This window comes from Pongo pygmaeus, chromosome 10 (genome assembly GCF_028885625.2).
Source record: "Pongo pygmaeus isolate AG05252 chromosome 10, NHGRI_mPonPyg2-v2.0_pri, whole genome shotgun sequence".
In the NCBI taxonomy this organism is placed as follows: domain Eukaryota; kingdom Metazoa; phylum Chordata; class Mammalia; order Primates; family Hominidae; genus Pongo; species Pongo pygmaeus.
In genome coordinates, this window is record NC_072383.2 from 64,057,992 (window position 1) to 64,082,901 (window position 24,910).

Here is a 24,910-nt window from a genome sequence, read left to right on the forward strand (position 1 = left end):
CCTGGAAGAGACACAGAGGCATGCCTAACCTGAAAGGGCAGGGAATTGGAATCCTCTATGATGGGACAGAAGTATTGGTGGCACTAGTAATGTCTACCAGGTCAATTTTTAGCTCATAGAAATAGGGCCAGTCATGGTTTCATACTGTGAACACTTTCAATTTTCAGGATTTACTCACAGCCTCAGTGGGAGCATAAAGTTGAGGTAAATTGAGTATTCCAGCAAAGACCTGTAGAATGAAAAATTGGGCATGGTGTTGGGGGGGGGGGGATGCCATATTAAGGCAGAAGATACTTGCCTTTCTGCTGGCTTGATTTCAAATGTTATAACTGGTGTAGCAACTCCCTAAGAAATTAATGACCTTTGGACTCTAAAACAGACTTTTGTGTGTTTGTGTGTGGAAACAAAGTCTCACTCTGTTGCCTAGGCTGGAGTGCAATGGTGTTATCTCAGCTCACTGCAACCTCTGCCTCCTGGGTTCAAGTGATTCTCCCACCTCACCCTCCTGAGTAGCTGGGACTACAAGTGCACGCCATCACACCCAATTTTTGTATTTTTGTATTTAGTCAAGATGGGGTTTCACCATGTTGGCCAGGCTGGTCTCAAACTCCTGACCTCAAGTGATCCTCCCGCCTTGGCCTCCCAATGTGCTAGAACTACAGATGTGAGCCACCACGCCTGGACCCAAAACAGACTTTTAACAGAAGAAAGTTTCACCAGACTTATCATTTTTCTGAGATCTGAACAACCATTGCCTTTTAAAAGCACATCTGCCTTTGAAGTCTCTCGTTGGTGGACAGGGGAGTCCTATCTCCTATGAGATCACCTTGGTTCCTGCTGGAGGCAGCTCCCACATATTGGTGTGTGGCAGGATGAAAGGATGCTGAGCTCCTAAAGCCAGTTATGGTGGTGTGTCAGGGGTCCCCCATGACCACCCTTAGATAACAGTGGGATTTTATCCACAGACTTGCATCCAGGATCCTAAATTTTTTAGTTTCTCTGGAAGGTAAAGTTATGAAAGGATGCTGCCATCACCATCAAAAGCCCAAAACACATTGTTAATTTTAGTGCTCAATATTCCAGATTGGGAATATTATCATAGGAACAAGGCCACCTTTTCTGTCATTTGCTTTCTTTCTCCCCGCTTTGCCTCAAAGTAAACTTTAAAATTTGGAAGTTGTGCAGAAAGGCAATATATAAATTTTTGCTTGAAGAATCCTGTTAAATCAGGGCACCATAAAAACTCATATACTTTCTGTACAGTTTTAAGATGTTTATGCCAAACCTTAATTGAATTATTTAAAGCCTAGTATCCTAGTAAAACATTTCCCTGATTTTACCCAGATATTAGCTTGTAATTGCTCAAAAGTGTTCAATGGGAAGACGGGGGAACAAAACACCATTTCTCAAACCTTCAACAGCTGAATCTAACTGTATTACGAATGAATAATAACCACACTGAAGGGGTGAGGAAGAAAAGAATTAATCTAAGTACTTTGAAACACAGCATCTTAACTGGATGCGCTTATGCTAAGGACAGAAAAAATTATTATGTTCTGATTTTGCTAATGTGTGTCTCACAGGGGTATGGGTTGGCAATTCTGAAAGCACTTTATGTGCATTGTAGAATTAAACAAATGAGTAAATATATTATCAATAATATTACTGTTCAAGAATAAAGTTACAAATGAGGAAGGACTGAAATATACCCTGTGATGTTGGATTAGAATCAGAAGCATCAGAATAAATTCTTGGTATTTAATATAAGCGCCTACTGATAGAGGAATAGAGATTCATGGATGAGTGTACATACCTATATTTCCTTGCTCTGTGTTCTTAGAGGGCCTAGAAGCAATGGAACCCTGGCCACAATGAGCAATTCTGGCACCAGGATTGAGCTTCTATATACCATTGTCCAATAAAGAAACCAGAGATCATTAGACAAATAATTCCAGTCCTGGAAAGGGGGAAATACAAAATGAGCCTGGAGCACCTTGTAGAGCCAGAAAATAAGGAGATACTCACAAAAAGATAGGGCTTGTCAAAAGAACACAAGAGGCCTGCCGTGGTAGTTCACACATGTAATCCCAGCACTTTGGAAGGCCAAGGCGGGCAGATTGCTTGAGCTTGATCCTAGGAGTTTGAGACCAGCTGGGGCAGTGTGGCAAAACCCCATCTCTACCAAAAAAGACAAAAAAACCCACACAAATACAAAAATTTGCTGTGAATGGTGGTGCAGTGCACACCTGTAGTTGCAGCTACTTGGGAGGCTGAGGTGGGAGGATTGCTTGAGCCTGGGAGATGGAGGCTGCAGTGAGCTGAGATTGCCCCACTGTACTACAACCTGGGTGACAGAGTGAGATCTTGTCTCAAAAAAATAAAATAAAATAAAAATAAAAGGAAAAAAAAAGAATACAAGAGCCAACCTAGTGGACAAAGCTAGAATAATTTTAGCAACAAAATTATTAATGATAGTACTGGATTTTAACCTGTAGGATAAAATAAATATCCATGAGCCCATAGATATAAATAAACAACTGGATAGATAAATAAATAAACGTAAGAGAAGGGACAGCTGTTTCTTACCAAAGAGTTCATGAAGGAAAAAGGGAAAATAGAAAAAATCACCATTAAGCAAATATTGTAGTAATAATTGTGATAAATAGGATCCACTGGTGGATGCAAATATTAGTGGCCCAAATCTGAGGAGAAGCAGAGTATTTCCATAATCTCAAAGTATCTTCCCCGAAATATTTATTAATTATAAAGAGAAAGATAATTTTATAGTAGAGAAACTCTGCAGACACTCCCTTCACTGAGTGATAAAAATAAACATTATTATTGATAAGACATTGTTGTCTTAAACTTCTTGATATTATGCACTGAGAAAGACAATATCATTTCACTGTCCTGAAAGACAAGGAAAGACTGAGGGACCATCATAGATTGGAGGAGATTAAGGAGAAGGAACAATTAAATATAATATGGAAAACTGGATAGGATCTTAGAACAGAAAACAGGCATTAGTGGAAAAACTAGTGAAATTAGAATAAGGTTTGCAGTTATCACTGATTCTGATCATTGTATTGTGGTTAGTAAGATGTCAACATTAGCAGAAGACAGGTGAGTATATTCCAAATTAGTTCAAAATAAAAGTTATAAATAAGAGGAAAGTTAAAGTTATAAATAAGAGGAAATAAAACGTAAGGTACACAAAAACAAGTATTTTGATAAAAGTACAGTAAACAATTCTTTGTTTATATTGCAATTTCCACAGCAGAGAGACTTTCAAGCAGCTGGCTGGATGTTCGTCATATTGAAAAGTATGTAGACCAAGGGAAAAGTGGAACAAGAGAATTACTTTGGTCCTGGGCACAGAAAAACAAGACCATCGGTGACCTTTTACAGGTCCTCCAGGAGATGGGGCATCGTCGAGCTATTCATTTAATTACAAACTATGGTAAATGCTGATTCTTATAATGTGGCTCTTAATCTGTAATAGGAACTGTAATTTGTAAATGTGAATATTGCATTTTATCCAAGATATTGACTCATGCTGTGTGTCAGTGTTTCCTCACCTGTGGCTTTTATCTGGAAGGGACTTTCCAGCTTCACATTTTCTTGTGACACTTTCTTCCCTTATCACCTAACTTATACAACATATTTCTTTCTACCACTTTATAGTTTTGTTTTGTTTTTTTAACTTACTTTTACTTACAAACTACACTTTTAGAAATGTTTCATTTTTAGCAGTTAATAGAATCACCTCTCTGTCAAAAACTCTGAAACTCTTTGAGTCATAAACATAGTTGGAATCACAGTAGTTGAGATACAGATCATGCTATTCTTTGCTTTACTATATATTACAAGTTAAAAATATAATTATATTTTCCCCCTATATTTAATATTTAATATTGTACCTACCTCCAGAATAATCTGGGGATGTTTCTTTTATCTTCACTGCTGTTTTTACACCACAGCATTTAACCCTGCCTTACTTGTTACTACCCATTCCACAGTAGCCTAATTCTTCCCTTTGTCTTCTCTATTTCTGATGCTGTGTCATGCCTTATATTTAGAACAACCTGATCAATAAAGCTCATGAAGTTTTCTCCATTTATTCTTTGTCAGTGAAATAATCTAACATCATCTGTTCTGTTTGTTCCACTTAGATGTATTCATTTCAATAATAATGATCTTGGGTTTTATGTTATAGACCCAAGGCTCTTAGACTGGAAACTCTTTTGAATCAACATCTTTATTCTTTGGCTCTTTTCATAGATGACATTTTTAGTTTTGTGTATTTGCACACATGTTATTTGGTAATATATTTAGTGCACATGAGCCCTTGCACACACACACACACACACACGGAATCCTGAGAGATTTGTACCAGAAAACTGTAGCTTCATGTTGACTTTTATTTTGATCTTTCCTATTATAGGGATATTAGTTCCTAATAGACTTCCACCATGATGTTATTCATATAACTTGGCTAATCCCCTTTGTCTTTTGCACGTTGTTGCTTCACTTAGTTTAGGGCAGCAGAATACTTCACTGTGAAGTTGACTGAGCGAGTGAAATTCAGTGAGTCCCTGGGAACTGTAAATGCAATGCCTTTTCATTATCTGAGCCTTTCCCAGCCACTGAAACCACCCACATGGCTTGCTGTTCACAATACAAACTTATGCCACTTTAATAGGACACACGGGTATGTTTTATACTTCAGTGTTCTGGAATAAATTTTAGGGTGTATTTTCATTCTCTATGTTGTTTATTTGTGCAGCAGAGAATAATGTGGACTGTAAGTAGACAAAAAAATTCCTCATTCTTGGTTGACTCTTAGTCTGTTGCACATGCAACACTTATTTTTCTTTTTTTGATGTGAGATTAGCCGATTGGTAAAAAGACTTTACTGCCCTAGTACAAAGAGATAGGTAAATCTGAAGAGGAGGATAGCACCTTACTTCTTTACTAAAGGAAATAGCATTATTTAATTGTAATTGATTGAGTTGGTGTTTCAAATTAAATCACAATTTTGAAAATGTTAATTATGTAGTTGTTAAAAGTGAGATGTGATGATTTGTTGGAAGCATAAGTGTAGCTTGCTCAACAGGGGTTTCCTATCATAGCTACTCATTAAATTAGGAGTTGGAGCTCCTAACTAAAGATGCATAAAATGATTTAGTCCTATGCTGCTACCATGGACAGATTTATCAGTTATCTAAATAATCGTTATTACCCACCTTTCCTTGCAATTTTATTCTGTTTTGTGGAACTGATTTTATTTTAGAGGAATTTGGGGCTTTTATATTCCAACTTCCAAGCATCACTTTGTAGATTTGGATTTTCCTAGTTATACTGAAATGGGCCTTTTATTTCCTCCCAGGTACTATGCTTACAATTCAGGTTGCTGCTGCTAGGTGGTTTCTTCACATCAGTAAAGCATTCTCTCAGATCTCAGGACATAACAAAATTGCTCAAGAAACTAGAATCTCTATTTTTTGTTATTATATTTCTGGCATGCATGTCCTTATGTTTCACATTTTGCATTTATAATTCAATGATCAGCAATTGTTTTCCAGTTTTGACACAAAATTCACAGCTTTCTACTGGCTTCTTCTTAAGAGAGCCATTTTCAATCTTCCATTTTATATGACAATGAAGTATTATCTCTCTTTTCACAAACAGCAAAAGAAATAATGACTTTTAGTGCCCATACAGCCCCCAGATTTCACATTTTTTTCTACACAAATTCAGTATGTTTGTTATTTTTTCTTCTTGCCTAGTTGCCCTGGCTAGAACCTTTAGCATGTTGAGTAGAAGCGGCAAGACCAGACATCCTTATCTTGTTCCTGATCTTAAGGGGAAAACATTCAGTCTTTCACGATTAATGATGTTAACTGTCGGTTTTTTATAGATGGCCCTTATATTGAGGACATTTTCTTCTGTTGGTAGGGCTTTTATCGTGATAGGGTGTTGGATTTTTCAGATGCTTTTTTGTCATCTATTGAAATGAACGTGTTTTTTGTCCTTCATTCTGTTAATGTGGTGTATTACATTGATTGATTTTCAGACATTAAACAAATCTTGGATTCCTGGGATAAATCCCATTTGGTCATTGTATCTAATCCTTACATGCTTCTGGATTCAGTTTGCCAGTATTTTGTTGAGGAGTTTTGCATGTATATTTGTAAGAGGTATTGGTCTGTTGTTTTCTTGTAATGCCTTTATCCGGCATTGGTATCAATAATACCGGTCTCAGAATGATTTGGGAATTGTTCTATCCTTTTCTATTCTGGAAGAATTTGTGAAGGACTGGTGTTAATCTTCTTTAAATGTTTGGTAGAATTCACCTGTGAAGCCATCTAAGCCTCGGCTTTTCTTTGTGGGACGTTTTAAAGTACTAGCTCAATCTCTTGTTATGAGTCCATGTATATTGTTTATTTTTGCTTGAGTTAGTTTCAATAGTTTGTGTCTTCCTAGAAACCTGTCCATGTCATCTAAGTTATCTAGTTTTTTGGCGTATCATTGTTCATAATATTCCTTTATAATTCCATTTATTTCTGTGAGGTCAGTATTGATGTCCCCTCTTTTGTTCTTGATTTTAGTAATTTGAGTCTCTTTCTTGGTCAGTTAAGCTAAAAGATTGTCAATTTTAATGATCTTTTCAAAGAAACAATTTTGGTTCTATTGATTTTTCTTTTTAAAAAATGTTCTATTTCGGCTGGGCGAGGTAGCTCACGCCTGTAATCCTGGCACTTTGGGAGGCCGAGGCAGGCAGATTGCCTGAGCTGAGGAGTTCGAGACCAGCCTTGGCAAAATGGTGAAACCCCATCTTTACTAAAATACAAAAAAATTAGCTGGGCATGGCAGCGTGCACCTGTAGTTGCAGCTATTCAGGAGGCTGAAGCAGGAGAATTGCTTGAACCTGGAAGGCAGAGGTTGCAGTGAGCCGAGATCGCACCACTGCACTCCAGCCTGGTTGACAAGGTGAGACTCCATCTCCAAAAAAAAATAAAAAAAATAAAAATTCCTCTATTTCATTTATTTCTAATCTTAATTATTTCCTTCCTTTTGCTTGCTTCAGTTTAGGTTGTGCTTCTTTTTCTAGTTCCTTAATGTGAAAGTTTAGTTTACTGATTTGATGCCTTTCTTCTTTTTTTAAGGTAGGCATTTGCAGCTATAAATTTCCCTCTAAGTGTGGCTTTTGCTGCATCTCATAATTTTTGATATGTTGTGTTTTCATTTTCATTCATTTCAAGGTATTTTCTAATTTCTCTCATGACTTCTTTTTTAACTCATTTGTTATTTACAATTTTGTTGTTTAATTTCCAGATACTTGTGATTTTCCCAAATTTCCTTCTGCTGCTGATTTCTGCTTGTATTTCAATATGATCAGAAAATAGACTTTGTATGATTTTAATCCTTACACATGTATTTGAGGTTCATTTAATTGCCTGAGGTCAGGTCTGTTCTGGAAAATGTTCAATGTATACTTGAGAAATATGTGTATATTTTGGTTTTGGATGGAATGTTCTATAGATGTCTGTCAAGTCTAGCTGGTTTATAGTGTTATCAAGGAAATTTGTTATTAATTGGTTATGCTTTCTTGCTAGTTTTCTAAGCAAAATAATTTAAGAAACACTAGAAGATAATCTAGAAAGAAGAAAGCTAGACTAGAAAATGAAAGTTTTCTAGTCTGAGACGAAATGTTAGAAATGACAGCAAAATATGGCAGGGTTTTAATCTTTTGTAGGAAGCTACATAAATTATTACCTCAATCCAGACAGCACTCTACCAAATAGAAGTTATAGTTGACATTTGGGGTGGTAAGTATTTGTCATTGATACACACACACACACACACACCACCTCCAGTACTTTATGGCACAAGATGATATAAAAAAATAAACTAACTCAGGAAGATATAATATCGTAATTGTAACATTTAAAAATATATGTGCAAAAATGCTGATAACACAGCTGGGCGCTGTGGCTCATGCCTGTAATCCTAGCACTTTGGGAGGCCAAGGCAGACGGATCACTTGAGGTCAGGAGTTTGAGACCAACCTGGCCAACATAGTGAAACACTGTCTCTACTAAAAATACAAAAATTAGCTGGGCGTGGTGGCAGGGGCTTGTAATCCCAGCTACTCAAGAGGCTGAGGCAGGAGAATCACTTGAACCCAGGAAGCGGAGGTTGCAGTGAGCCAAGATTGCACCACTGCACTCCAGCCTGGGTGACACAGCAAGACTCTGTCTCAAAAAAAAAAAAAAAAAAGGCCCGGCGTGGTGGGTGGCTCATGCCTGTAATCCCAGCACTTTGGGAGGACGAGGCAGGGAGATCTCTTGAGGCCACAAATTCGAGACTAGCCTGGCCAATGTGGTGAAACCCCATCTCTACTAAAAATACAAAAAAAATTAGCCGGGCGTGCTGACAGGTGCCTGTAGTCCTGGCTACTTGGGAGGCTGAGGCAGGAGAATCACTTGAACCTAGGAGGCAGAGATTGCAATGACCCGAGATCATGCCACTGCACTACAGCCTGGGCGAGAGTGAGAGTCCATCTCAAAAAAAAAAAAAAGGATGATAATTTTTTTTTTACTTTTCTTCTTTGTACTTTAATATTTTTAATGTCTAACAATAATTTATCTTATTTATTACTTGTTTATTATTTAATTATTTAAATTATTTAAAGTTAATAATAGATTAAGGCAACTACTTATGTTTTAAGTGAACAAAAGTATGTTTGTATAACATTTGTTAATTAGAAAGCTATTTCACAAATATAATACTTCACAAATAATACTTTCACAAATTTATCGTAATGTTGCCTGGGAGTGAAACTTTAGACATGAACAATGGCTAGCAAGACATTTATTTTCAGAGTCTCAGAAAGGAAAAACATTAGGGACATAAAAATTTTTTGTGTCTACCTTCCCGTATTTCTCTTTCAGGAGCAGTGTTGAGTCCTTCAGAGAAGAGTTACCAGGAAGGTGGATTTCCAGACATATTATTCAAGGTAGAGTATGTGTGCATAGAAAATGAGCCTTGAACTTTGTTGCATGTATAATTGAGCATAAGGAATGAAATTAGCAGGCAGAAAAATGCTGGATTTGCCGGCACTTTTTAAAAATCAGAAATGCCCTGGTTCTCTCATTATTCTCTTTTTAGTTGAGGATTCAGGAAATTAGAGATTTATAAATATTTGAGAAATTAAGAGCTTTCTGTTCTCAGTGATCTGTCAGAGATGAGACTGAGAACTACTAAGGATGCTGTGATTTATACATTTGTCTTAACTCAGCTTTTAATTTTCCTTTTTTGGTTGGTGTTTTGCATGTCACTGTTAGTTTTTATTAGAGCAAACTATCAGTGATCATTTTTATAGCATTAGAAGTAATTTAAAATTGACTTTAACTGACTGTGACATTGAAACTTGAGTTTTTACCGTTGGTATGAAAGCCTTAAATATGGCAATGAATGCTATTAAATAAAGTGAAATAACTTTGATTTCTGCTAGCTTTCTTTTAAATTAGGTTGCACTTTGTTGCACTGCATAGTCCCCAGGGAGCTTTGGATTTCTGTTGAGGCTCTGTTCTTTCTAGACGTATGAAATGGGATTACTTTAGTATGTATTTCTTCTCTTAGGAAACAGCCAATATCACAGTGGATAATGTTCTTATTCCTGAACATAATGAAAAAGGTAAGAAAAAACCAGTTTTTTTCCAACAATTTTTTTAAAATCATACTTTCATTTAAGTGAATTAAGAGGGAGAAATACCCAATAAACACAATAATCATTTATATTCAGATTCGGTATAAAATTTCATAGATATTAAAATAACTTCAATTTGATTGACACTTACAGTTCTAATAGATGATATATTATTATGTTAAGGCTCCATTGGCTAATGAAGAATGCAATTGTGGTCTCTTCACACAAGGGGATGTTTTAGTTTTTTGTTGGTAAAATTTGCTATGTGTGTCATGGGAAAACATTTTTAAAATTATGTTGAGATTTATATAGTTTTAGAAATGCTCACAGCAATTACAGAAATCTTTCAAGATGATTGTAGAGCAATGCTGAAGGTCAGTATGAAAATCTAGTTATCTTCCATATCAACTTTCCTACTTTATTAGTAGGAAGAATAATTTAGTTCCACCTGGAATCATTCTGATAATTGTTAAAGACTATTTAAGGCTGTGTTGCCTAGTCTTTGCCACTAGATCTGATGCTTCTTTCATTGAAAAAAGCATTAGGAAAATTAGATAAGGCTTTTGTTCTTCAACAATAAGGTCTAAATCAAACATTAAGTGTCTTCAGAGAGGATTTTGTATTAGCTATGGAAAAATAGCCAAAATTGGATTCTGAAGGACGTAGCCAAACTTTTCCTTTTCAATTTGTATTTGATCACTCTTTGCATGTTTTCTCCCAATCTCCACTTTGGGTGAGTTTTTAAAAGGCTGAATCATCTTTCTAATTTACTCTGAGGAGGTAAATTAGGCAGTTAGAGGATTTGGCACATGAAAAGTGTTTCTATCAGTCATGCTTGGAGAATATTGCTTAGTCATGTCCATATTTCCACTTCCATAATTTTTTAGTAGTTTTAGGTTCATAGTGGGTCAACAGCAACACATTGACCTAATGACCAGAAAATTGAATCTTGGAAGAATGTCTTCCACTAAGCTCTTTGGCTGATCTCTTTTGAGAGGAGGTAAAAATCACAATGCTGCTGTTCTAAGAAACCCTTTGCTCTGTGGAATGGTGGGAACTAGATCCAAGTAAATGTGCAGAGGGCACATGGTGGGCTTCGGCTTTTGTTCCTGAGCCTTTCTCTACTGACCTTCCACTGGACTCTGATTTGTTTCTAATACAGAAATTTTGGTTATAATGGTGATGTTCATTCTTAGGTAACTTATCTTCCCCCTACTTTCCTTCCTAAGGAATACGGCTTAAATCTTCCATCAGCTTTCAAAACATCATAGAAGGAACTAGAAATTTCCATAAAGACTTCCTAATTGGAGAAGGAGAGATTTTTGAGGTATACAAAGTGGAGATTCAAAACCTAACGTATGCTGTCAAATTATTTAAACAGGTATGGAAAGAATTACTGTCACAGGACATCAGTTCCACTTATTTGTTCATCTTTCATATTAAAATATGTCATTTTTCATCAACATTGAAAGGGGTATTTGAAAATAAAATTTTATAAGTGGAAATAAGAGATATGATTTCAGATGACTGGAGAAGTAAAGGCCTGTCTTGCAAGAATGTGGAAGTTAAATGCTTTCCATCCCCAGATGTTATAGCATGAAAGACTTTTCTGGGCTGGGTGTGGTGGTTCACACCTGTAATCCCAGCACTTTGGGAGCCCAAGGTGAGTGGATCACTTGAGGTCAGGAGTTTGAGACCAGCCTGATCAACAGGGTGAAACCCCATCTCTACTAAAAACACAAAACTTAGCTGGGCGTGGTGGTATGCTCCTGTAGTCCCAGCTACTTGGGAGGCTGAAGCAGGAGAATCGCTTGAACACAGGAAGAAGAGGCTGCAGTGAGCCAAGATTGTACCACTGCACTCCAGCCTGGGTGACAAAGTGAGACACTACCTCAAAAAAAAAAAAAAAAAAGACTTCTGAAAAGTCTCCAGGACTTTGTTAAAGAGGGTCAGGTTGTGCTAGCCTGCCCCGATTTTCCTGGATTTTTAGGATGAGCTGGGTCCTCTCCAGGCAGCTTCGCAGGCTAAGCCACAGTTTGGCATTTGGTACTGCTTTATAAATTGTCTTCTATCACAACTCAGAAGGGTGGAAGGAGGAGGCTTTCGAGTAGGAGCAACAAACCAAAAAACAGAGTAGGAGGTCAGAAGACAGTTGATTGACTGCAGCCAGTGAAGCAGAAAGGGAATTCCAGGATCAAGCTCAGGAGTCAGTCAGAGATAGGTCCATACACAAACATAGAAGAGCTGCTCTTCATTTTCTTCATAGTTGGTCAACAATAACTAAACATTTACTAAACTCTTATATGGACTGGGTGCTGAGCATGTAGAGATGAATAAGGCATAGTTCTGTCCTCAAGGAGCTCAGAGTCTTTCTGGAGAAATAGCCAGGTAAACAAAAGATTAAACTGTTGTGAAAGAGGTACTTTAGCAAGAATTGTACAAAAGATCACAGAAGCACATAAAAGATAGCAACTCTCACAGCCATAAAAAAGAATGAGTTCATGTCCTTTGTAGGGGCATGAATGAAGCTGGAAACCATCATCCTCAGCAAACTAACACAGGAACAGAAAACCAAACACTGCATGTTCTTACTTGTAAGTGGGAGTTGAACAATAAGAACACATGGACACAGAGGGGAGGGGAACATCACACACCGAGGGCCTGTTGGGGGGTTGGGGGAAATGGGAGGAAGAGTATTAGGACAAATACCTAATGCATGCGGGGCTTAAAACCTAGATGATGGGTTGATAGGTGCAGCAAACCACCATGGCACATGTATACCTATGTAACAAACCTGGATGTTCAGTACATGTATCCAGATCTTAAAGTAAAATTAAAAAATAAAAAAAAAAGAAAAAGAGGTTTAATGGACTCACAGTTTCACATGGCTGGGGAGGCCTCAGTATCATGGCAGAAGATAAAAGGCACGTCTTGCGATGGCAGACAAGAGAGAACTTGTGCAGGGAAACTCCCGTTTTTAAACCATCAGATCTTGTGAGACTTATTCACTGTCACAAGAACAGCACTAGAAAGACCCACCCCCATGATTCAATTAACTCCCACTGGGCCCCTCCCACAACACATGGGAATTGTGGGAGCTACAATTCAAGATGAATTTGGGTGGGGACACAGCAAAACCATATCAGAAGTCTATCTGAAAAGGTTACATACCATATGATTCCAAATATATGACACTTTGGAAAAGGAAGAACAATTGAGACAGTAAAATATGGTTTCTGGGTGTTTGGTAAGGGTTAGATGAATAGGCAGAGCACAGATGATTTTTAGGGCAGTGAAACTACTCTGATACTGTAATGGTGGATACATATTATCATATATTTGTCAAAACCCATAGAATATACCACACTAAGAGTGAACCCTAGTGTAAACTATGGTAATAATGATATGTCAACGTAAGATCATTGATTTTAACAAATGTACCTCACTGGTGTGAGATATTAATAATTGGGAAGCTGTGTGCATGTGTGTGGGAACGCCTTACTTTCCTCTCAATTTTTTGTAAATCTAAATCTGCTCTAAAAAATAAAGTCTACTAACTGAAAAAAAAAAAAAAAAAAGATAGCAACTCTCTCCTCCCAGAGGAGGGATGTGTCTGGCACCCAGAAGAGTATCTGGCCAGAGTAACCACTCAGTGAACAGTTCTCAAAAACAAATGGAAAAACCATCCAGCTGGATTTTGAAGGATGAGTAGAATTTTGGCAGGCAGTAAAGGAGGGGAATTACATTCCTAGTGGAACAAATAGCAGTTGCAGAGGCCTGGAGGTGTATATATGAAAACGTAGGTCTTACTCATGAATAGCATTTCATTTAGCTCAGTGGACTGGGCGTAGGGAAGATAGTGAGAAGAAGATGCTGGAAAGATATTAAGTCTGTGGGTGATTTTTAAGTAGGAGAGTGAAAGACTTAGATTTGTGTTGTTAAAATATGACTTTGATTCTAGGTTAGGTAGTGGATTGGAAGTTGGCAGAAGAATTGGGGGAAAGATGGCAAGAGCTAGCTGGAGGCAGGCCGGGCATGGTGGCTCATGCCTGTAATCCCAGCACTTTGGGATGCTGAGGTGGGTGGATCACTTGAGGTCAGGAGTTCGAGACCAGACTGGCCAACATGGTGAAACCCTGTCTCTACCAAGAAATACAAAAAAAAAAAAAAAAAAAATAGCTGGGTGTGGTGGTGCCTGCCTGTAGTTCCAGCTACTTGGGAGGCTGAGGTGAGAGGATTGCTTGAACCCAGGAGGCAGAGGTTGCAGTGAGCCAAGATCATGCCACTGCATTTCAGTCTGGGCAACAGAGTAAGACCCTATCGAAAACAAAACAAAACAAAACAAAACAAAACTACCAGACTGGAGGCAGAAAAACCTGGTAGAGGGATATTTCAGATGTGCAAACCAAGAAATGGACAGGGTGTAAACCTGTGTTGCCAACCCTGACTATATATTAGAATTATCTAGGAGCTTTTTTAAAAAAATGAGCCTTTAAAAAAATTGACTTTTAAAAAAATGGGCCTTTAAAAAAATGAACTTTTAAAAAAATGGTAGTCACCAGTATTTTTTAAAAGGTCTCAGGGTGGTTCACATGTGTAGCCACTGTTGAGAGTTAATGCTGTTAGCCTGGGCAAAGTCAGTGAGGATGCAGAGGAGAAAGTATGTCTAAGAGACAAGGTGAAGTGGACCACATCTGATTATCTGTTGGACAGGACTGGGGAAGTGGGGAAGAAGGAGGGTTTCAAGGTGATTCTGAGTTTGCAGCTTGCATTACAGAACCGTTTTAAAAATTATTTACCTAATTTCTCCATTTCTCCAAATTGCATTTAGTACTACTTAATTGTACATAGACATCTCAGAATTCCTGAGAAGATGAACAGTCTGCTAAAGAAACAACCAGTTGGCTCAACTATTCAACAAATAGAATGTGGTTGCTCTAGAGGTGGCCAAGCTAAAGTCTGTTTCTGAATGCCAATGTGTCCCTGGCCCCAATTCGTACATTGTCTTATGGTTGAGCCTCAGGATCCCATCCCCAAAGGGTCCGTCTAGTCTACTTTCCTATTCTCTCTGCAGCTGCCACCAAATCACACTCCCTTTTGGGAGTTTTCTTTCCATGAGTCTGAATGGGATATAATTGCTTCTAGAACCCCTTCCCTTTCTTTCTTAAAGACAGGTGTTATTTCCTGGATTGTCTCTGACCCCTCCAGTGTGGTTTGGGTGACACTCCTATGTGTAGCAATAGCATCAAAGCATTACATTATTCACTCACCTCTCTCAAAGGACTAGGCAGCTTTCTTTGAAGAGCTCTTATTTGTCTTTGTTTCCTAGTGCCTTATTACAGGGCCTTGCCCATAGTAGCTCAGTAAATGTTTGCTGGATAAATTGAATGAAGCATACACACCCTTTTCAAGAATTTAGTTGCTGGTTGTTACGAGTAAAAGTACCTGAGATTACCAAGGTGTGTACAAAGTCTTACTGTCTCTACATACATTTTAACTTTCTCTTAAGGTGGTAAATGAAAGTATGGCCAGACTTTGCCCTTCTGCTTTTAACTCTGCCCCCTATTTTAACCCAACATGCGCGTGCACGCGCGCGCATGCACACACACACACACACACACACACACACACACACACACACGCTTATCAGGAAAAAGTGAGAGCATTTAATGAAGCCTTAGCCACAGAACATTGTTAAAGAAATGCAGTTTTGTAACATTGGTTCATTACCAATTACTTTTCTTAGAGGGACTGAGGCGGGAAATTGTACTAGGTGTGTTAGATCTGTGCTTCTCTAACTTTAATCACCTGGAGATCATCTTACAATGCAGATTCTGATTCAGCAGATCTGACAGGAGCCCTGGATTTGCCATTTCTCAGCAGCTCCTAATGAAGCTGAGGTTTTTTGGTCATAGACCACATTTCAAGCAACAGGGTGTTAGAGTGCTACATTAGCATAAACAAAAAAACCAACTCCTTCATTTTTCAGACTGGAAAACTATGACCTTAGGGAGGCTAAGTGACTGACAAAGAATCACAAATAGCAAGTGTTAGAGATGGGCAGAAAATCCAACCCATCTGGCTTCCAGGACAATGGTCTTGTAAGATGTAAATTCTGATAAAATGGTCCTTGAAAATGATTTTTTAGCCTGATTTATTGTTTCTGACTTCCTAGTTCAACTTGGAAAATAGTTTCCAAAATTCCTGTTGAATTTCTCTCCCTTTATTCCTGAGGGCAGAGCTCCAAAACTCCACCTTCTCTAGCAATTTGCAAATGATAGAACATTACAACTGGTGAGACCTAGGAGCATACTTAATTTAACTCTTTTTTGGTAGAAGTTGGAAACCTGAGATCCAGAGACATGCAATGACCTAAGATGTATGAAGGCATCAAGAACAGTGCTACGGACAGAGTAGGTGATCAGTACAATATTATTAAACTCATTAAAATATTCATGTGTCAGGCTCTGAAAGCTTCTTGGAAGTAAAGAGTTATATTTTTATTTGCTTAGTAAGCCCATCTTTTCAAAAGGCAAAGGTAAACTTGAACTGACATATCCAAATAACCCAAGTCATACACCAAATTAGTGAAATTTTGCAGCAGAATAGAAATAACACAAGTTGGATTCTTTATAAGATCAAGTTGGGGAGGTTCTAGCTGTCATGGGATTGTCTTTGAACACATAGAATGTTTTTGAATTTATGTAAATGTGTGCAAAATATGATGAAAGAGTTTAGCATGGCGATACGTTGCATGAAAAACTTTTAATTCAAGAACACTGGTTCTAGATCTCCTTTGGGGCTAATGGATATTTGAAAATCTGGTGAAAGCTAAAGGTCATCTCCCCAGAAAAGTGTTCATATGCGTTTACACCAAAAAGTTCATCTAATTTAGGGAGACTATAGACCCTGGGTTAAGAATCCCAGAAACAGATCCTTTCCTTAATTTTGTTCTTGTCTTTCTGTATATGTAGGAGAAAAAAATGCAGTGTAAGAAGCATTGGAAGAGGTTTTTATCTGAGCTTGAAGTTTTACTACTGTGAGTATGTTTTCTCTGGAATTTTCTCTTCTTTGTGCCTGGGTTTCATCTCTGTTCATTTTTTATTTTACAGCACAGAGCTTGGCGTGACATGTAATAAATTTGGGTTTGATGTTAGAACTTCGGATAAATTTTGACATCTGCTTTAGTATATTCCTTAAAGTACATTTTAAAATAGATCATTTACATAATTCACTTGAACATATTTTAACAGGAAACTGTCACAAGGAAGTGGGTTAAATCATGTGTGACCAACATGGCTGAATAGTAATTCTTAGAACATTAGAATGGTCTATATTTCACCATTTCCTCTCTTCCTTAGAGAAATTCCAGTCTAGAAGCTATTTCATCAGTATAACTCTATTCAGGAAGAGAGTTTTAGACAAAGAAATCAAGCCCTTTTGATGTGCATATTATTTTTCTGGAATTCACTCCTGAGTCTGAGAGTCCTTGGAGACAAATTGAAGTGATTTCGTTTTCATATATATATTCATATCTGCAGCTATACAGCCTTCCTCATTGAAGGCCTCTAACCCTGTGGAGTTCACTTGTCACCCTTTACAAATAGGAAACTTTCTTTTCAGATATTTTTTTAACCAAGATGTGAAGTCGGGAGGCAGGGAGGAAGATGAAGAGAGAAGGCATTATACTGAATCCATTTTCTTTTATACTGAAGACCAGAAATCAAAATAGTAGAGGCTAATCATCAAAGCTTACATATCACTTAGTCAATAAAAAATGAAATCCAAAATTGTAATAGTAAAAAGTTTTTACATGGGAGTTTTATTTATTGGCTTATGAAAGTAAGATTCAAACATTGCAAAATTTCAAAAGTGCAAAAGGATTGACCAGGAAAAGATTTTCTCCCACCATTATCATCCAACCACCCAGCTGATCTTTCCAAAGCAACAGTATTACCAGTTCCTTGTATATATTTCCAGAGATATTTTGTGTGTAGGCAAATATGTATTTTGTTTTCTTATTTTTCTCCTTTAACACAAGAGGTGACATGAACACATTGTTCACATTGCTTATTTTCATATTCTATTATATTCTGTACTGTAGTTTACGTAACCCGCTGTTGACAGTTTCTTAGATTTGTTCTAATATTTTATTATATGAAATAATGCTGCAACAAGAAAACCTTGTATATATGTTATTTCATACTTATTTGAGTATATCTGTAAAATAAATTCTCATATAGTATCAAATGGTTATGTGCACTTTATCATAACAAATTGTCCTCCAATATAAGTTATACCAATTTACTTTCGAAGCAGTCATATGAGAGTGCCTGGTTTTCCATTGTTGCCAACCTAGTATTTACTCTTACCTCTTAATTTTCGCCAATCTGATAGGTGAAAATAGTTTATCAGGGTAGCTTTTGAAAAAATATTTAATTGACAAATAAAAATTGTATATATTAACGTGTACAATGTGATTTGATATACAGTATGTACACATTGTCTAAAGATCACCACAATCAAATTAATACATCTATCACCACCCATGCTGTACTTTAGATTCCCAGATTGTGTTCATTGTACAACAGAAAAGTTGCCTGCTTTGACCAACATCTGTCTATTTTTCCCAACCCCCAGTCCTTGGTAACTATTTTTCTACTCTCTGCTTCTCTACGTTTGACTTTTTTAGCTTCCACGTATAAGTGAGATCATGCAGTATTTGTCTTCTGTGTCTGGCTTATTTCACTTAGCATAACGTCTTCCAGGTTAATCCGCGTTGTTGGAAATGGCAGGATTTTCTTCTTCTTATGGCTGAATAATATTCCATTTTGTGTGTGTGTCTGTGTGTGTGTGTGTGTGTGTGTATCACACTTTCTTTATTCTTTATCCATTCCTCTGTCAATGGACATTCAAGTTGTGTCTATGTCTTGGTTACTGTGAATAATGCTGCATTAAACATGAGAGTGCAGATATCTCTTTGAGATACTAATTTTATTTCTTTTACATACATACCCTGATATGGTTTGGTTCTGTGTCCCCACCCAGATCTCATCGTGAATATATTCGCATAATTCCCATGTGTTGTGAGAGAGACCTGGTAGGAGATTTTTGAATCATGGGGGCTGTTTCTCCCATACTGTTCTTGTGATAGTGAATAAGTCTCACAAGATCTGATGGTTCTAAAAAGGGGAGTTTCTCTGCACATGCTCTGTTCTTTTGTCTGCCGCCATGTGAGATGTGCTTTTTACCTTCCACCATGATTGTGGGGCATCCCCAGCCACATGGAACTGTAAGCCCATTAAACCTCTTTCTTTCGTAAATTGCCCAGTCTCCGGTATGTCTTTATCAGCAGCATGAAAATGGACTAATACATACCCAGAAGTGAGATTGTTGGATCTTATGGTAGTTGTATTTTCAGTTTTTTAAGGAACCTCCATTATGGCTGTACCACTTTATATTCCAACCAACAGCATACAAGGACTTCTTTTTCTCCATACCCTCAGCAACTCTTGTATCACTTGTCTTTTTGATAATAGCCATCCTAACAAGTGTGAGGTGATATCTCATTGTGGTTTTGATTTGCATTTTTCTGATGATTAGTGATGTTAAGCATCTTTTCATAGACCTCTTAGTCATTGGTATGTCTTCTTTGAACAACTATCTCTTTGGGTCATTTGCCCATTTTTATCAGGTTATTTGCTTTTTTGCTATTGAGTTTTATGAGTTCCTCACTATTTTGTATCTTAACACCTTATTAGATATATGGTTTGCAAATATTTTCTCCCATTCCATAGGTTTCCTTTTCATTTTGTTGATTGTTTCCTTTGTTGTGCAGAAGCTTTTTAGTTTGATATAGTTCCATTTGTTTATTTTTGCTTTTGTCACCTATGCTTTTGGTGTCATAGCCAAAATATCATTGCCAAGACCAATGTCAAGGTAAATTTTTCCCTATGTTTTCTTCCAGATTTGTATGGTTTCAGATCTTACATTTAAGTATTTAATCCATTTTGAGTTAATTTTTGTATATGGTGTAAGACAAAGGTCCAATTTTATTATTTTGTATGTGGGTATTCAGTTTTCCCAACACCATTTATTGAAGATACTTTTCTTCTTCTGTTGTATATTCTTGGCGCCCTTTTCAAAGATTAGTTGATGATATATATGTAGCTTTATTTCTGTTATTTTTTTAAAAATTCTATTCCATTGGTCAATGAGTCTGTTTTTATGCCAGTGCCATACTGTTTTTATTACTATAGCTCTGTAATATAGTTTGAAATCAGGAAGTGAATGCCTCTGGCTTTGTTCTTCTTTCTTAAACTCACTTAGTGTTTTGGGTCTTTCATGGTTCTATATAAATTTTAGCATTTTTCTTCTATTCTTGTGAAAAACGTCATTGGAATTTTGATAGAAATGTGTTGAATGTGTAGCTCACTTTGAGTAGTATGGACATTTTAACAATATTAATTCTTTCAATTCATGTATGTAATGCATCTTTCCATTTATTTGTGTCTTCTTCAGTTTCTTTCATCAGTGTCTTATAGTTGTTAATGCACAAAATTTTCACCTCCTTGGTTAAATTTATTCCTAAGTGTTTTATTCTTTTTAATGCTGTTGTAAATAGGATCATTTCCTTAGTTTCCTTTTCAGATTGTTCATTGTTAGCATATAGACACATAGTTGATTTTTATATGTTGATTTTATATTACGCAACTTTTCTGAATTTATTAGTTCTAACAGTTTTTTTGGTGGAGTCTTTTGGGTTTTCATCATGTCATCTGTAGACAGAGCCACCTTTAACTTCCACCTTTCCAATTAGGGTGCTTTTATTTCTTTTTTATTGACTAATTGCTCTGGCTAGGACGTCCAGCTCTATCTTGAATAGAAATGGAAAGGGTGGGCACCCTTATCTTTTTCCTGAACTTAAAGGAAAAGCATTCAGCTTTTCACTGTTAAGGTATGATGTTAGCTGTGGGTTTGTCATATATGGCATTTATTACGTTGAGATACATTCCTTCTATACCTAATTTGTTGAGAGTTTTTATCATGAAAGGATGTTGAATTTTATCAAATGCTTTTGCATTTGTTGAGATGGTTTTGTGATTTTTATTTTTCAGTCTGTTAATATGGTGTATCATTTATAGATTTGCACATGTTGAACCATCCTTGCTTCTCAGGACTAAGTCCTGTTTGACTCTGGTATTTCATCCTATTAATGTTCTGTTGAAGACTGGGCACAACGGCACATGCCTGTAATCCCAGCACTTTGGGAGACCAGGAAGGTGGGTCACCTGAGGTCAGGAGTTCAAGACCAGCCTGGCCAACATGATGAAACCCCATCTGTACTAAAAATATAAAAATTAGCCAGGTGTAATGGCACACGCTTGCAATCCCAGCTACTCAGGAGGCTGAGGCACAAGAATCGCTTGAACCCAGGAGGCAGAGGTTGCAGTGAGCTGAGATCGTGCCACCACACTCCAGCCTGGGCAACAGAGCAAGACTGGATCTCCAAAAACAAACAAACAAACAAACAAACAAAAAATGTTCTGTTGAATTTAGCTTGCTAAATTTGTTGAGGATTTTTGTATCTATGGCCATCATGGATATTGGCATATAACGTTTTCTCATTGTGTTCTTATCTGGCTTTGATATGAGGGTAATGCTGGCCTACTAAAATAAGTTTGACAGTGTTCCCTCCTCTTTAATTTTTTAAAAGAGTTTGACAAGGATTAGTATTAATTCATCTTTAAATGCTTGTTAGAATTTACCCAGAATCTCTATGGTCCTGGACTTTTCTTCGTTGGGAGGTTTTTGATTATTTAATCAATCTCCTTAGTTGTTATTGGTCTGTTTAGGTTTTCTATTTCTTCATGATTCAGTCTTGGTGGATTGTATGTTTCTAGGAATCCATCTATTTCTTTTAAGTTTTCCAGATTGTTGGCATACGATAGTTCATAATAGTCTCTTATGATCCTTTGTGTTTCTGTGGTATCGGTTGTAATGTCTCCTCTTTCATTTACATTTTATTTATTGGAGGCCTCTCAAAAAAACAAGTCTCATAGTATCAATATTTCTGAGTGATATTAATAATCCTTTTATATATTTAAGAGATATATTTTATTTTCTATGAAGTAGCTTATAATATTCCTTACCTAATTTAAAAAATTAGGCTGTTGGTCTTTTTCTTAATGGTTCGAAGGAATATTTTATAATTCCTATTAGAAAATCAGCCTATTTTTATGTTATGAGATGCAAATAATTTTTTACCGTACTGTCATTTCATCTTTGTTTATTATAGTTTTGACATGTAGAAATGGTTTTAATATAGGTAATTTTACTTGCGTCCATGTGAAGAGACCACCAAACAGGCTTTGTGTGAGCAATAAAGCTTTTTAATCACCTGGGTGCAGGTGGGCTGAGTCTGAAAAGAGAGTCAGCGAAGGGAGATGGGGTGGAGCCATTTTATAGGATTTGGGTAGGTAAAGGAAAATTACAGTCAAAGGGGGGTTGTTCTCTGGGGGGCAGGAGTGGGGGTCACAAGGTGCTCAGTGGGGGAGCTTTTTGAGCCAGGATGAGCCAGGAGAAGGAATTTCACAAGGTAATGTCATCAGTTAGGCAAGGACCGGCCATTTTCACTTCTTTTGTGGTGGAATGTCATCAGTTAAGGCAGGAACAGGCCATTTAAATATCACTTCTTTTGTGATTCTTCAGTTACTTCGGGCCATCTGGATGTATACGTGCAGGTCACAGGGGATGCAATGGCTTAGCTCGGGCTCAGAGGCCTGTCAGTTCAGTTTATCAATGTTTTCTTTTGCGGATTCCAGATTTTATGTTATAGTTTTTGCCATTAAAAGTTATCACGGTTTGAGGCCAGGCGCAGTGGCTCACGCCTGTAATCCCAGCACTTTGGGAGGCTGAGGCAGGCGGATTACGAGGTCAGGAGATCGAGACCATCCTGGCTAACACGGTGAAACCCCGTCTCTACTAAAAATACAAAACATTAGCCGAGCGTGGTAACGGGCGCCTGTAGTCCCAGCTACTCGGGAGGCTGAGGCAGGAGAATGGCGTGAACCCAGGAGGCAGAGCTTGCAGTGAGCCGAGTTCGCGCCACTGCACTCCAGCCTGGGCAACAGAGCGAGACTCCGTCTCAAAGAAAAAAAAAAGTTATCATGGTTTTCGCCATTAAAAGTAAACATTACTTTTTTTTATTTTTATTTTTTTTTTGAGACGAGTCTTGCTCTGTCACCTAGGCTGGAGTGCAGTGACGTCATCTCAGCTCACTGCAAGCTCTTCCTCCTGGGTTCATGCCATTCTTCTGCCTCAGTCTCCCTAGTAGCTGGGCAAAAACCGCAATAATTTTTGCACCAATCTAATAAAATAATTCTCCCATTTTTTTCCAGTACTTTTATGGTTTCATTTTTTACATTTATTTGTCTGATCCATTTGTTTGTCTGGTAAGGTGTTTTCTGTGAACTACAACAACAGCTTGTCTAGGTTTCAAAAATTCTATTGGCATTTTTAATGGAATTTTAATAACTTTATAGATTAATCTGGAGAGATTTACAATTTTATAATGTTGACTATTCCTGGGGTACCATTTTTATTTTGCTAATATTTATTTTGTGTTAGGCCCTGTTTCAAGTGCTTTACATGTGTTAATTCATTAATCCTCATGACCATCCAATGAGATAAATTCTCCTGTTATCCCCATTTTGCAGATGAGGAAACTGAGGTAGATCTTACCTTTTCTATAAGATCCAAGTTATTTCCTAAATCATCTTCTCAGATGTGACTAAGGCAGATGCAGCTTTCTCCCCTTAGAATGTACTGTCAGAAATGGGATTGGGAGAGAAGTCCCTAAGTAAACAGACAATGTCAATGATCTAACTAAGTGATAAGATGAGGAAATACAGAGCACAGAGGAGGGAATGATAACTTGGGGGGATAAGCAGCAGAATAGGTTTCTTGATAGAAATAATATCTAAGCTGAGACCTGAAGGATGAGGTTTCTTTAGTTTAATATTAAGGGAATTACCTTAAACAGAATTGTAAACTCCATAGAATGTAGCTTCTGATTCCTTTTTTCCCTCCTTTCTCAAGGGAAGGGGAAAAAGCTAATAATTTTTGAGGACCTGGCTTTTGGCTTAACCTTTTATTTCATTTTCATAAGAACCTTGGAAATAGATGTTTTAATTACTGATTACAGTTAAAGGAACAGGCTCAGAGCGATTAAATAACTTGCCCAAGTTAACACAGCTGTTAAAAAGACCAGAGATTCAATCCCAGTTAGTTGTTCAAGTCTGTTTACCACACAATGGGGTCTGCATCATTTTGTCTGAACAAGGCACTCAGAACGTTTGCTGAAGTGATTTTAGAAGGTATCAGATCTGATAACCTTCTGATGTATATAATCTAAAACCCTACTGATTTAAAATTTGTAGCAAAAGGTTGGGTGGCATGGGTCCATAGGTACAAAACCAGCAAACTTTCTCCAAGGTATCTCCATGTTCCATACCTTGGTAACCTCTTAAGTATCCGTTTTTTGTTTGATCAGTAATACTTAAAAATAAGCACATGTTCTTTTCTCTTCTCTGAGCAAGAGAGTAGAGCACCAGGCCGTTGCTCTGTCTATCTGATGTCCACTATCTACTGCATTCCAAAAGATTCGTCTCTCTGAATTATTTTAAGTTGCAGGAGAACCAACCAGGTATACACGGACTGTTAAATACACTACCTCAATTTCCTTTCAATCCATTGCTTTTCATTTCATATAGTTGGAATCATAATAGGTGTAGGGATCTTGTATCACAGAAGACTTTGATATATTTAAAAATAAAAACTTGTGTGTGTGTGTATATGTCACACACACACACACACGCTTCCTTCCTTGAAGAGGAAGAAAAGGAATCAGAATCCCCCTCCCCCGCCACATACACACAATATATGTAGGAATGTGTGTGTTTATAGGAAAATTTTGCTACTGCAGAAATGAATAATAGGCTTTTATAAATAGAATCTTTTTTACAGATTTATTTTAATATCCCCAAGCCTGCCCAGAACATAGTAGATGTCCCATAAGTAATTTTTGCATTAAACTGAGTTCACAGTATGTGTGAATTTCACATTTTATGTTTCATAGTTGTTACCTGGGCTCATAGTGATGGCACACACAATCGAGGAATAGAGTTTTTGTTA

The 24,910-nt window shown here is 37.2% G+C and overlaps 1 protein-coding gene across 10 annotated transcripts in view; it reads left to right on the plus strand.

The window, feature by feature from the left end:
* Positions 1 to 24,910, plus strand: part of IRAK3 (interleukin 1 receptor associated kinase 3) — a 116,673-nt gene that overhangs the window by 71,508 nt on the left and 20,255 nt on the right. For 9 of the 10 annotated variants that reach the window (XM_063646476.1, XM_063646475.1, XM_063646473.1 and 6 more), the window contains 5 exons: positions 3,278 to 3,460; positions 8,958 to 9,022; positions 9,649 to 9,703; positions 10,945 to 11,096; positions 16,690 to 16,754. In XM_063646476.1, the coding sequence (XP_063502546.1) occupies positions 3,421 to 3,460; positions 8,958 to 9,022; positions 9,649 to 9,703; positions 10,945 to 11,096; positions 16,690 to 16,754 (377 nt within the window). In that variant the 5' untranslated portion in view covers positions 3,278 to 3,420. The remainder of the gene's footprint in view (positions 1 to 3,277; positions 3,461 to 8,957; positions 9,023 to 9,648; positions 9,704 to 10,944; positions 11,097 to 16,689; positions 16,755 to 24,910) is intronic. The other variant, XM_054442359.2, reaches the window with a different exon arrangement.